The sequence below is a fragment of the Carya illinoinensis genome, chromosome 13 (genome assembly GCF_018687715.1).
Source record: "Carya illinoinensis cultivar Pawnee chromosome 13, C.illinoinensisPawnee_v1, whole genome shotgun sequence".
NCBI classification, from domain to species: Eukaryota; Viridiplantae; Streptophyta; class Magnoliopsida; order Fagales; family Juglandaceae; genus Carya; species Carya illinoinensis.
In genome coordinates, this window is record NC_056764.1 from 9,108,716 (window position 1) to 9,122,463 (window position 13,748).

The 13,748-nt window shown below is 38.2% G+C and overlaps 1 protein-coding gene and 1 long non-coding RNA gene across 4 annotated transcripts; both read left to right on the forward strand.

Annotated features, from left to right (window-relative positions):
• The first annotated feature begins 5,908 nt into the window (after nt 1-5,908).
• Nucleotides 5,909-6,774, forward strand: LOC122291211 (18.1 kDa class I heat shock protein). The gene has a single exon (XM_043098855.1). The coding sequence runs from the start codon at nt 6,097-6,099 to the stop codon at nt 6,574-6,576; it is 480 nt and encodes a 159-aa protein (XP_042954789.1). The 5' UTR covers nt 5,909-6,096; the 3' UTR covers nt 6,577-6,774.
• Nucleotides 6,775-8,110: 1,336 nt separating this feature from the next.
• LOC122292081 lies at nt 8,111-13,729 on the forward strand. 3 transcript variants are annotated; one of them, XR_006236844.1, is made up of 5 exons: nt 8,111-8,496; nt 9,831-12,570; nt 12,746-12,932; nt 13,106-13,219; nt 13,405-13,729. It is a non-coding gene; the product is annotated as an uncharacterized LOC122292081 (long non-coding RNA). The 3 variants fall into 3 exon arrangements; XR_006236842.1 differs by having other exon boundaries at nt 9,831-12,932; XR_006236843.1 differs by having other exon boundaries at nt 10,062-12,932; nt 13,405-13,728.
• Nucleotides 13,730-13,748: the final 19 nt, after the last annotated feature.

Sequence of the window (13,748 nt, forward strand, 5' to 3'; positions counted from 1 at the left end):
ATTTGGAGACGTGTCTCTCTTCAACTGGGGATGCCTTATGATCCTAGTAGACCATGGAAAGCAACTATGGAATTATGGTTCCGACGAACTGCTCATTCGACTTAAAAAGGTACTTTACTTGCTCTTGTTCCTATTATTGTGACTTGGTCTCTTTGGATTTGGAGATGTAAGGCACGTATGGAAGGTAAAAGGACCTCTATGGGATCTTTGTGGGCTGCGATCAAGGCGGCCATTGCTTGGGTGGGTCTTCGATTGCGTGCTACTAAAAAGATGAAGGATGGAGATGAAAAAGTTTTGAAGTTTTTCTCTATTCCGCTTAAGCCTGTTAAGAGGCAAATACCTTGTCTTGTGAAATGGATGAAGCCAGCCTCAGGCTGGTTTAAATTAAATGTGGATGGGAGCTCTTTGGAAAACTTGGGTCATATGGGTGCAGGTGGTTTAATTAGAAATGATGAGGGGAATATTATTTGGATCTTTGCTAAATAATTGGGGAATGGTTCCAATAATGAAGCTGAGCTCACTGCACTTTTCTATGGTCTTCAATATTATAAGGACTTGGCAATTCAAAGAGTGGAGATTGAGTTAGATTCTTTATTAGTGGTTCATTGGCTAGAAAAATGGCGTTGTGGTATATGGTATCTTGAAGGTTATTGGGAAAAGATACAAACCTTTCTTGCCACCTTGGAAGTCAAGTTTCGGCATATTTATAGGGAAGGTAATGCAAGAGCAGATTTCTTGGCACTCTGGGCCTTAGATCAGAATAATGGTACGTAGAATACTTACAATGAAGTGCCGCATCTACTTAAAGGGATTCTCAAAGTTGATAAGATTGGCCTACCGGCTATCCATCTCTAAGCGGTATGCTCATAAAGGTTGGTTGTTTGTGGGTTTTTTTTTTTTTTTTTTTTTTTTAGGCTTGTTAGATGCTAGCAGTTTCCTTCAGTTGGTTTGTTTTTACACTTGGTTTTGGGCTACGTTTAGCACTCTTTTTTGTAAACCCCCAAGTGCAAGTTGTTACCACGATTTTCCTCCGCCATAAGTGAGGTTCTTTTTAATAAATTTCGGACGGAACTGCTATGTGTGTGGCTACCGGCTCTTCAGAAATAAATAAATAAAAAACTTGGCACCATTATCGATTCTAATTATTTTGATTGGGGTGTTAAATTGCGTCGAGACAAGGGAAAAGAAGTTTTGGAGTAAATATATCCATGTGCATCGGGTAAATTGGTCTATAATTTTAAGGAAGAACCGGGTGCCATTGTAGGCTTGTGTTGAATTTGGGCCCCAAATATCTACAGAAATTAAATCAAAAGGCTTGGTAACCATGGTATGAGATTGAGGAAATAGAAGTTTATGCTGCTTCGCGAGTGGACAAATTTCACAGGGCAATGAAGATGAACCCGTGAGTTTTGAATTTGGTGTTTGATTTTCATTCAAGACATGTTGTGTCATGGAACTATGTACAAGTCTGTAATGCGATAATATGTATTCATCAAACTTTGAAACATTTGTGGTGTTAACATAGCTAGAACATAAAGTAGAAAGAAAATTTTGTAAAGCATTAGGAGCTGGTGTTGAGGTTTGAAGATGATAAAGGCCATTATGCATTGTTCGCATGCTAGTCGTCTTCTAGGATGAAAGGTCCTGAATATAGCAAGAGTTAGAAAAAAATAGAAGACAACAATTGGAATGTGTGGTTAAAGATTTAGCCGAAAGCAAATTAAAAGAGAAATCTGGTACGGATAAGACATGCTTGAGAATGAAGTTATGATAAAGTTGAATATCACCAACGTGCATGGCTTTTGTGGAGGTGTCATTGGGAAGGTTGATTGTATGTAAAACAAATAACATGTTATGTGTGAAGAGATGGGGGCTATAGATCATGTGATCGGTAGCTCCGGTATCAATTATCCAAGAGTGATAAGATTTGGTGATGGTGTGTGAGGTGTTTGGAAAATGACAAGAGTGAATACCAGAGACTGGAGAGAATTCGATGGCTGATGAACTAGAACCAGCTTGGTTTGCTGCAGAAGTGAGTGTTGGGGATTGGGAGGGTTGGAGTAAGGCGATAAGCTAGTTGTATTGCTCTTGAGTAATAGGTGGTCCATTGCTGATTTTCCCCTGTTCAAGTGAAGATTGATTATCATAAGATTTAAATCTGGAATTGTTTCTGTGACCTAGAGGAAATCTGTTTAACTTGTAGCATTTTTCTTTGGTGTGTCCTGGTATGCGGCAATGTGTGCACATGGGAAGATTGGAGTTGGCTTTGAAGCAACGTTTCAGGGAATGTCCTGAAATGTTACAATGAGAACAGAATAAGCGATCCTTCTGTGAAGAAGATGGACTACGTGGTTCAGGTCCTTTGACTGCCATTGCAACCAGGGCAGGAGGGGAATGAAGTTGACGTCACCTTTTTTCCTGTTGTACAAGAGATAAGACACGGTTCAGCACTGGGAGAGGATCATATAGGAGGATTTGGGCACGGACAACATCAAACGAGTTATGCAATCCCATGAGGGATTGCATGACTTTGCTTCTGTGAGCATAGCCCAGCAGCGTCTTTACAACTCTGCACGTACATGAAGGCATGGGTTCATAAATTTTCAGTTTATCCCAGAAACTCTTCAATTTGTTATAGTATTGACAAATCGAATCCTCATCTTGGGTAAGTGCTAAGATTGACTTAGTGAGTTGAAAATTATGAGAGCATTTTGAATCGAGAATCGGTCTCAAAGATCGCTCCAAACAGCCGCAGGAGTGTCGGCATGAGCTATGCTTGACTTGTGTTCAAAGCCAACCGAATGTTGTATCCATACTATCACAATATCATTGCAGTGTTCCCAGGGTGCATATAAGGGGTCGGCACTGTTGGAAGGTTTGTGAATTTTACCATCGATAAAACTGATTTTATTTTTTATATTGAGGGCACGACGCATAGTTCTTGCCCATGTGACATAGTTCTCAGTGGTGAGTAAATCGGGAACTAATGGTGAAGATGCTCCTTCACCAAGTTGGATATAATAGGGGCTAGCGGGGTGGTGTGGGTTTGGAAGGCATATTGGATATAATAGGAGAGGAATGAGCGTCTTTCGTGTCTGAAGGGGTATCTGTCATGGCTCATGATACCATGTTGACAGTGATGCAGAGAATGAAAAACAGAGCTGAGTATGAAGACGACGGACGAGAGCAACAGAAAGTTGAAAAAAGCACTAATTGAAATTGTATATATGATTCTTACACTGTACACAATTTATATGTCTATTTATAGATTACAATTGTAAATGATAAAAACAAATAAAAGAATATTAGCAGCTCATAATGCATAACAAAATTCTTCATGTAACAATTGCATCCTTATCAGGTGGAACCGTGGCTATTGTAGATCCAATTGTGTCTTTTAATTTCAACAATCTATAAGCATGCATTTTCTTTTCTAATATTTGAATGGGGGGTTGATGGGAACTACAACCCTCTTTCTCTGTTCTGTAATAAGAAACCAGTTTGAAACCCTCAGAAAGTGAACCAACAAACTGCTCAACAAAACAACCAAATACGGGAAAAAAAAAAAAAAACCCTAAGATTTCCTTAACGAGATTAGTCACAAAAACTTATCAATACATCAAACCCTGAAATCCCCACAATCTTTAAAAATTTAAAAACCACTAGTCTATGTTTGAGAGAGAGAGAGATCACATTGAAGACGGTAAAAAGCAGAGTTTATGAGTGTTAGGTTTCAGGATTTAGGGTTAGGGTTTCATCGTGTGGGGAAGAAGAGGGCTTTGTGGCTCGGAAGATCTGGGGATGACAAGGAAGAGGCAACGATTCATCCTATTGGTGTGGGTCCTCAGATATTCGTTGCTTGGGGAAGACGAACGAGAGATTTCATGGGGCTTAGGGCTTCGTTGCTCAGGGAAGACGAGAGGGGGATTTTGCGGGGTGTCGATTTCGCAAGGGCTTTGAGCTTTGATTTCATGGAAAAGAGGAAGAGAGGGTTGCAAATGACAAGAGGGAGACTTAGAGGGAGAAGACGAATGAAGGGAGTAGGGAGAAGAGAAAGCAGCAGATTGCAAGACAGAGAAAATAAGTAGAGTAGGGCTTGAAATGGGCATGGAGACAAGAGTCCGTTCTCCGAGTGCCAAAACTATGAAACGATATCGTTAGTTTCTTTGTCAAGTCAGACGCGAGGCCGGGGTAGAGACGCATGCCGATTGTCCATAGCATTTTTTATTGAGAAACGCTTCAAATTGGATAATCCTATAAGTGGAGAACAATGGAGACGAATGAAATAGTGATACATAAGTGCTCCTCAACTAGCCTGGTGTGCCGCATTGCAGATGAATGTTTCTTTATTTCTGTTGAGCCCCTCACCCCAACCCCCCTCTCTCTCTCTCTCTCACACACACCGAAAACCTCTCTCTGTCGAACCGAAAACCTCTCCTTCATGAATCCTAACGTGACCTCACAAATCCGAATCTTCTGGGCCATAAAGTATTGCGAGCAAGCAATATGTAAGAGGACCGAATTCCTGGGAAGCCAAGTTCGTCCAGGTCAACCACCGTTTTCGATCTTATTCTGGTTCGTGTATGTTGAGACAAGAACAACTATGGGTGTTGACTCACATGCAAGCACCCACTGAGGTTGCGGGGCATCGATAATCAGTGAATGACGCCATAGACGTTACTCCAAAGAAGAATTTAAGCCATAACTCTAACCGTAGCGCTCTAACTATCTACTGCAACCATGAACTCACAATCACGACTATTTGGTTATGTTACAAAGTTGAAATTTTATTCCCATTAATTTTTTTTCATATCCATATCTTGAATGTTAGTCAAAAACATTTGAGAGAAAAAATCACGATTTTTTTTTTCCATTTCCCAGATTTTCTTAGCAACCAAACAACACTAAGACTGAGTTAGACGGCCTCAAAATTTTCAAGAAACAACTTTCAAATGTGTAGAAATTCATCGGACTTCAAAGCAAACACAGATCATCAAATTCAAGAAAAACTGCAAAAACGAAGAACAGATCTACATCATGAGTAGGCTATGCAAATCCTCCATTTTCAGGATGGGTAGGAGGCGAAGGTCTTGGAATATGTGGCATGAGAGGAGTCTTGTGTTCGATAGGTCCAGGTTTAAAGGAAGCCTTTGAACTTGATACTGGATCAATCGGGTGGTAATCATCCAGATTTACATCACCTATTTGGCAGTGCTTCTTCTCAGAGCGCGAATTGTGGCCATTTTCCTGTATCTTTTTGAAAAATAATAGATCCCATAATTTCAGTGGATAAAAAAGATTTGTGCCCGAAATATTGATTACGCCAAGAAGATTTCTAAGTTGCGCCCAAGAGCTACAGTGAATGTACCTTCAGCCTCCTGCTCGTTGAGGTCATTGGCATAGCATCGCCGCCAACATGTTGGGCGAGAAATGAGATTTCTCGCATCCACAAGTGGGTTCGAAGCAGAGAGAGAAGTGAAGCAGAGAGAGAGGTCTTCGGTTGGGTTCAACGTAGAGAGAGGGGAAGTAGAGAGAGATAAGTGTTCTGGTTTCATGCTGCGTGAGAGAGCAAGAGAGTTTCCCTACACTGCGATTTGGAAATTCAATGATATAGTCCTTATCTGTTACTCTTCTATTGGTTTCCGATAATAAAAGTTGATAGGATAAACAGGTGGGAAGATTTTATCATTTTTATTTATAAAACTCGGTGGGTTTTCTAGTCCGTTCGAGAACAATATTGGTGGCTTTCGAGCTTTGATCGGAGAACATTTTCTGGGCATTATCCGGAACATAATTGGCTGACCCAAAATTTGCTTAAAGTTTGTGGGCCCCAGACGTAGATTTCGCTGGGTGTTTCTTCTTTGGAAGGTTCACGAAGAAGTCGTTAATACAGAACGAGAACACTCGGGAAAGTACTCGAAGAATCCTTCAGTTCTCGTGTAATCTCTCGAAGGATCCTCCTCAAATCTATAAATGACCCATTTTTGTGCTTCTCAAACTAGTCGGAATTTCTAAGTGATTTTTGTGATCTTTCGCAACTCAATCTTATTCGATTGCTCTGCTTCCATACGTAAGTGTCAAAGTAAACAAGTGAAGATGTCGTTGATTCCAAGTTCATTTTGGGGCAGACGAAGCAATGTCTTCGATCCATTCTCGCTCGAAATATGGGATCCCTTTAAGAATTTTCCACTCTCGTCTTCTTCTCCATCAGGATCTCAGTTTGCGAGGGAGAATTCTGCTTTCGTCAATTCTCGCGTGGATTGGAAGGAGACCGCAGAAGCCCACGTGTTCAAGGCGGATCTCCCTGGGCTCAAGAAGGAGGAAGTGAAGGTTGAAGTTGAAGACGACAGAGTGCTTCAGATAAGCGGGGAGAGGAATGTGGAGAAGGAAGACAAGAACGACACCTGGCATAGGGTGGAGCGCAGCAGTGGCAAGTTCTTGAGGAGGTTCAGGCTGCCAGAGAACGCAAAGATGGATCAGGTCAAGGCAGCCATGGAAAATGGGGTTCTAACTGTTACTGTTCCCAAAGCAGAGGTGAAGAAACCAGACGTCAAGGCCATTGAAATTTCCGGTTGAAGTTTTTAGGGGGCATCTCCCGTATCGTGTCTCTGTGTTTTGAAAACCAAGCTTGATCAATTTAAGTTGCCAATATCTTGTGTGCGTTCGAGAAAATGTTCGTGTAAAAGTTGTTTTTATTTTTTGATTTGAAGTTATGTAATAGGTATCTGATCAAGTCCATAATAAATTACTCTCCATTTGGACTTTTTTTCTTCATTTGTTTTCTTTTCCTGAGTCTTGTTTAGATGAATTAGGTAATGGAGGAAAAAAAAGCAGAATTTAATACTGAAAATACTATTGAAGTAGAAAGAATGTAAAATGATATGAATTTTATTGACAAAATATAAACATCACTCGAAAAAGAAATCCATGTTAATGCCGAATTAATCAAGCGGGACCTCAAATTGGACTGCAACAAATCCAACCAAGCTCCACACACACAATCCTAACATGACAAGCAAGTGCAAAGCAAGTATGTGATCATTTTCTGTGTACATTAATATATGTTGAGTTCATACAATGTATTCAATTGTACTGGTGCATAGCATAGGTTCAAATTAAAGTAATCTCTGGTCGGTATAAATGAAGAAAATTTTTATGCATATTATTATTATCTAATTTGTATTATTATTAAATGATTATTTATTATATATTTTGTTATAATATATTATGATGATATAATAAGATATAAGTAGTATGTAAGTAAAACTCAACATCCGTCTGCGATTTATGTGGTCAGAAACCGTGCATTAGTCATTGGCATTTTCTTCATTCTAATATTCCTGCTTTCAATTTTCATCCCGTTAATATTTTCTCTGATATTATGTTGATGTATACTATTTTGATTATAATACCATCCGGATTAAGAGATTTTGTATTTATTTACTTCCTTATTCCACTTGATCTCTTTTACTATAAATAAGACATCTTAATGCACATGATATTAATTTCAGAAATTATAGAAGTCTTTTCAAATATTATTTTTAATTATTTTCTTTATGGTGTTAGAGTAAGATTCTGAGTTTAAATTTAGGCTCTATATTATATTTAATTTATTTAAATATATCAAGTGTTGAGCTTTTTTTTCAAGGAAAGTTTAATTCATACGTGAAGAATTAAGAAGAGTGATGATTTTATATATTATCATAGTTACGAAACTATTTGCGTAAGTTTTTCAGCATTTTTTTTTTTTTTTTTTTTTTGCAAACCTGTCGCAAGTTTTTCAGCTTTGTTCTTTCCAACCTTTATCACTGCCTATTTTGAAATGTTGTTAGCCATTTTTAATATTTTTAATAATATATCCTGATAGAACACTCGTTGATGAGTTCAACAAGACCAAGATCGACGGCAAAGAAGCCGGATACACCACCTAAAGATTTTAGCCACTGTCCACACCGGCATATACTTTTCCAGGCACAAGACCACAATGCACGATACATGTTACCATATCGGCACACCACCTCAGACCTAGTGCCACGTAAAGTCTTAGCGAGTGCCTACCTGACTATTACTGGTGCTTTCCGCTCAATTTTTTGCATTGATTTCATAGGGCAGCCACTGTAGCGGTGCCCTCAGCACACTCACTATGTGGCTGCTCCTGTTTCTTTTATTTATTATTTTTTTTAAACATCCAAAATGCAGCGTATTGAAAGATTTGAAAATCAATTTCCTTTTCAATCGTATTCAAAATCATACCGCGAAGCCAAGCTGTAAAATCCCTTGACCACAACCCGCGCCACCAACGTCGTACCCAGCACCACCCAACGACGCCGTCTGTCTCTTTCTTTGCCGCCACCAAACGCTACTTCTTCGTTTGCCCAATGTTGCAGCTCCCTGCAATTGTGCCATCAGAGCAAATTTGGGATGGTAGCAAGCGAGGACACTGCTCTAGTGCTTTGTTTAGCTGTCGCCCCTGCTCTCACGTGGAAACCATTCGAGGTACATTTTTCCCGCCATGGAGGACGTTGTTCTTGTAGAAATGTGAATTTAGAGTTTTTTGAGATGGATATTGGGCTTAGGGATGGAGAAAAACGCACGGGCATGGAGAAAAATGCCCGATTGTGTTTTTTGTTTTCATTTGAATGTTACTTTGTTACTGCATTGAGACTATGTAAAATTAATATGCTTACTGGTAGGATTTCTGAGGAATAGCTAATGCAAGTTTAATGCTAGGATTTTTGGTAGGGTTTTGTTTTTATTTTTGTTCGTTGGGCTCTGGTTGCTGTATGTGTTTTTGTTAATGTCCTGCATGTGGGAAGTAAAATTCCCATTCAAATTTCTCAGTGAAACACTGGCATTCAATGTAATATTTTGAAGTAATCTTGATAAACCTGTTGAAAAACATGGTAGGCTCTGCACTAAGAAAGCAGGAGTAATGACTTCAAGCATGGTAGTTCTATCAGCCATAGATTCTGTATGTTAAAAATATCAATTTTTTTCTGAGTAAGTTAAAAAAAAAAAGACACAAGTCAAAAGGAGTGCACGAAGAAAACAAATCATTCATATTTTACAAAATTCAATTTCAGGTGATGAATTGCAGTATTCCTTAGGAAAAAGTAATACTCTATATCTGTGTTGTTCTGATGGGAGTTAGAACATCTGTTATTTAGTATCCTAGAAGATTGGGGTCAATTGTTAGTAGCATCTGTAGTGCATAGAGTCAAAACAATCTAAATTTTTTCATTTATTTATTTATTTTTTGTGTTAAAAAAAATCACAGCATCACTAAAAAAACTCTTCCTTAATTATGAAAGCATCAAGACTCAAACTAGTGAGGTAGGTTTCGATGGTAGCAAAAAAGGGGTTGATGATTCGGGATTTGGTCTAAAGCTAATTTTATTCAATGGTGTGTTGTGAGATGCTAGAATAATTTAAGATATGATTTTAGCAACTAAAGACATCATTTAATTTTTTTTATTATTATTTTTTTGTATTAAAACAAATCACAACATCACTAAAAAAACACTTCCTTAATTGGTTAAGCATCAAGACTCAAACTACTGATTCATAGAAGCTCTTTTGCTTTATGAAATGAGAACAACCCTTTTTTTAGATTTGAGTTACATCGTTATGAATCTAACTAAAAGCACCTAATTGCAAGATATTTTTTTATGTAAATATGGCATACCCTCTGTCGAGTAATTCGGAAGACTTTAGCCCATTTGATGATTCATTTCAGATATATTTTTTTGAATTTTTAAATATCCAAACATTAACATGTTAATTTCTTTAGAATAATTCCATTTTGCCTAACAACATGCCTAATTGAGCAGATGTCATCTTATATGCCCTATTCTCTGCCAAGTAATCTAGAGGAGCTGAGGCAAGAATCGCCCTTAGCATCGACTGTGCCAACTAGTGAAGAATTTGAACAAAATCTGGGAAGTCCATTTAGGATGACTGATGACAATTTTCATGACATCAATGATATTATAGTTTTGTTTGCGTGCATTTTTCGCTAACTTTGTTTGCCTGCTAATCTATCCATATGTTTCCATTCGTAGAAATGCTCTTCGATATAAATGAAGATTTAGAGGAGACATCCACTCTTGTCTCTGATGATGACGTACAAGTTGAAGCACCAAGATCTAAAATGGAATTTGACAGTGCAAAAGAACTTATGGCCTACTATAAGTAATATGTCAAGTAAGACGGTTTTGGTGTAAGGACATTCAGGGCAGGGAGATGATGATGGGAGACCTATAAATGTGACCATTGATTGTTCCCGTGGCGGAAAGTACCAACCTAAAGGTAGTAATATCTCGAAGCCAAGGCTAACAACTAAAATGGATTGTAATGCGAAAATAAATGCGACATTGAACAAGAATGAGAAATGGTTGGTAACCACTATTGAAAATGTGCATAACCACATAATTGTCAGCCTCAAGAAGACAAGACTTTTACGATCTCACAAGTATCTATATGAATACAGTTAAAGGATCCTTGAGCTCAATGATAGAGTTGGTATACGAATGAATAAAAATTATTATTCTCTTGTCGTTGATTCGGGAGGTTTCGATAATCTTCAATTTCAAGAAAAAGATTATCGGAATTACATTGACAATGCTAGACATATGAGATTGGGTAAAAGAGGTGGCGATGCACTTAATGAGTATTTCAAAAGAATGCAAGATCAGAATGATGGCTTCGTTTCTAGCATGGACGTGGATGATGAGGGAAGGTTATAGAATGTGTTTTGGGCTGATGCTCGGAGTCGAGCCGCCTATGAATATTTTGGAGATATTGTAACCTTCGATGCAACATACCTAACTAATAGGTATGGGATGTCTTTTGCTCCATTCATTGGCATTAACCATCATGGGCAGTCCATACTATTAGGGGTGGGATTGCTTTCAAGTGAGGAAACACATACTTTTATATGGTTGTTCTGAATGTGGCTAGATTGCATGAATGATCGGGTGCAAAAAGCTATCATAACCGACCAAGATCGGGCAATGAAGAGTGCTATTATCATTGTATTCCCCGAAACTCGTCATAGGTATTGTTTATGGCATATAATGCGCAAACTTTTAGAGAAGTTAGGATCTCATGCCAAATTCAATGCGGGGTTGAAGATTGACATTCAGATTGCATTATATGACTCACAGACCATTAGAGAATTTGAGGGGAGCTGGGTCAACTACTTGCGAAGTATGATTTGGTCGGCAATAAATGGCTAAAAACTTGTACGAGGAAAGGTCTTTTTGGATTCCACCTTACTTGAAGAGTGTATTTTGGGCTGGTATGAACACGACCCAAAGATCTGAAAGCATAAATGTATTTTTCGGCGAGTATGTCCATTCTAGAACGACATTGAAGGAATTTGTCGACCAATTTGATAATGCTTTTAGAAAAAAGGTCGAGGCAGAGACAATTGCAGATTTCAATTCTAACAACCAAACTATTCCTTGCGTGTCCCATTTCAACATTGAGAAGCAGTTTCAAAACTTATATACAAATACGAAGTTCAAAGAGGTCCAAGTAGAGTTGTTGGGCCTAATGTGTTCTAATTGTTGTATTGTAGAAACATAAGGGTGCATTTTAAAATATGATGTCTTGGATGAAATATCTATTGATGATCACATTAAAACAATTCAATACTCAATTTACTATAACGAGGAGGAGGTGGAGGTAAAATGCACGTATGCACTGTTTGAGACGGGGAGGATTCTATGTAGGCATGCACTTAGAGTTTGTTAGTTGAGAAAGGTTAATGTGCTGCCAGATCGTTACATCTTAGATCGCTGGAGAAATGATGTAAAGAGAAGATACACATTACACAGAAGTAGTTACAATGAACAGTGGGATAGATCTGACGCAAGAAATTATGAGCTTGTGATTAAAAGATGTTCATAATTAGTAACCAAAATATCCTCATATAATGAAAAAGTTAGTACATTCTTGCGTGTTGTTAATGAGTTTGATGCAAAATGAGAAGGTTCAACTCCACCAAAGTCAACTTCCGAACAAACGAAGGGAAAATCAAATGTGGTCTTGGAGAAGGGTAAGAAGATATTAAGTCCCAACGTGGTCCGAGGGAAAGGGAGACCCCCAAGTAAGAGAAAGGTTCCACCCGTGGAAAAGATGACAACAAAGAGGAAGAAATTGGTAATAAGTATCTAAATTTGTACTGTTAACACTTAGTATTACAATTCTAATATATGCCTATTTTTGTTACTGCATTTAGACTTGCAAGAAAATCTTGGTAGATGAGCCACAATTTGGTGACACCCTGGGATCTCAATAAAGTCAATTTGATGATGGAGTTGGTTTTGGAACACAAAGTAGCATTCTTACACAATCAACTCCACCAGGAAATGAAGTTAACTGTGTATTTTCAATAAGTGATGACCAAAGAGGACTGTCATTTTTCATAATCTTAAACAGTTTGTCAAACACTTGATTTATTTATGATTTTGTAATCTTCTGTGGGGGTAAGCAGATATTAGAACCTGACTTTTGACTGAGATGGCTTTAGCTATGGAATTTGTTACTGCAGCAGCATATATATAGGTATTGCTGATTTGGGTTGGTATGATTTATTTTTTGTTGGCTTGCTTTTAAAGCTAGAGGGGAAGGCACCAGTAGCAAACAATGTTAATACTTTTTAACAGTGTCAAATATTCAGGAATATTGACAATCCCACAATACTTTTTAATCTGCTCAGTGGTTTTATGACATGTTGCAGGCAAGATAAGCTTTGAGGGCATTGAAAGCAGTGGTGAGGCTTCAAGCTAGGATTTATTTTTGGTTGGCTTACACTGAGTTGCATGCAATGGTTGTTTGAGTTCAAGCTCGTGTAAGGGCACGGTGTGTGAGGGTGCCCCCAGCTCTTCTTTGAGTTCAAGCTTGCTGATCCTGTGAAGCAAGCTGAGGTATTAATGTCAAAACATCTTCACATCTCAACATTTTATGTATTCCCAAGGGTGGGAAAGCGAGGGTTGGCCTTAGTGAGGTTCCATGTCATCAAATAAATAATGAAAATACCATTTAATGTATAGGCAATGCTAACTCTATCATCAATGTTAATTTTTCTGATAATTATCAGCAAGGATGGATCCATAGTCCAGGAACCATTGATAAAGTTAGAGCAAAGCTGCAAATGAGGCAAGACGGTGCTGTGAAGAGGGGGTGAGCAATTGCATATGCGCGCTCTCAACAGGTAATGACATTGAGATGACCCAATAGACAATTTTTCCTTCAGTAAGATAGTTAGTGGACTGAATATATGGCCTAGTTAAAGCTGCCTGGAAAAAGATTTATGCAGATCAGTTGGGATGTACACCTTTATTTGTTTCAGTATGTTGAACAAATTATAAGTAGTTATGTTGAATTTCTTGCTTTCAGCAATCAAGATTGACTGCTACTACAAATTCAATAAGTAGCAAACCAGTGACTTACACTCAAGCATCATAGATTTGATAAGAACAACTCGGGATGGTGCTGGATCTGGGAAAGCATATTGATGGAAGAAAATCATCCCGTGGGGTTTTGAAGCAAACCAGTGACTTTTCTCAAGCATCTACGTGGGGTTTTGAAGGCCTAATGCAGCGTCTTTCCTGTTGCTTTTTGGGTAATTCAATAGTTTTGAGGAATTGTAAATATTAAATGGTTTTGGAATTTGCTACTGATCATTCTATGTGAACCAGATAAATATATAGTATATTACGAATTTTATCTGTTATGTCTTT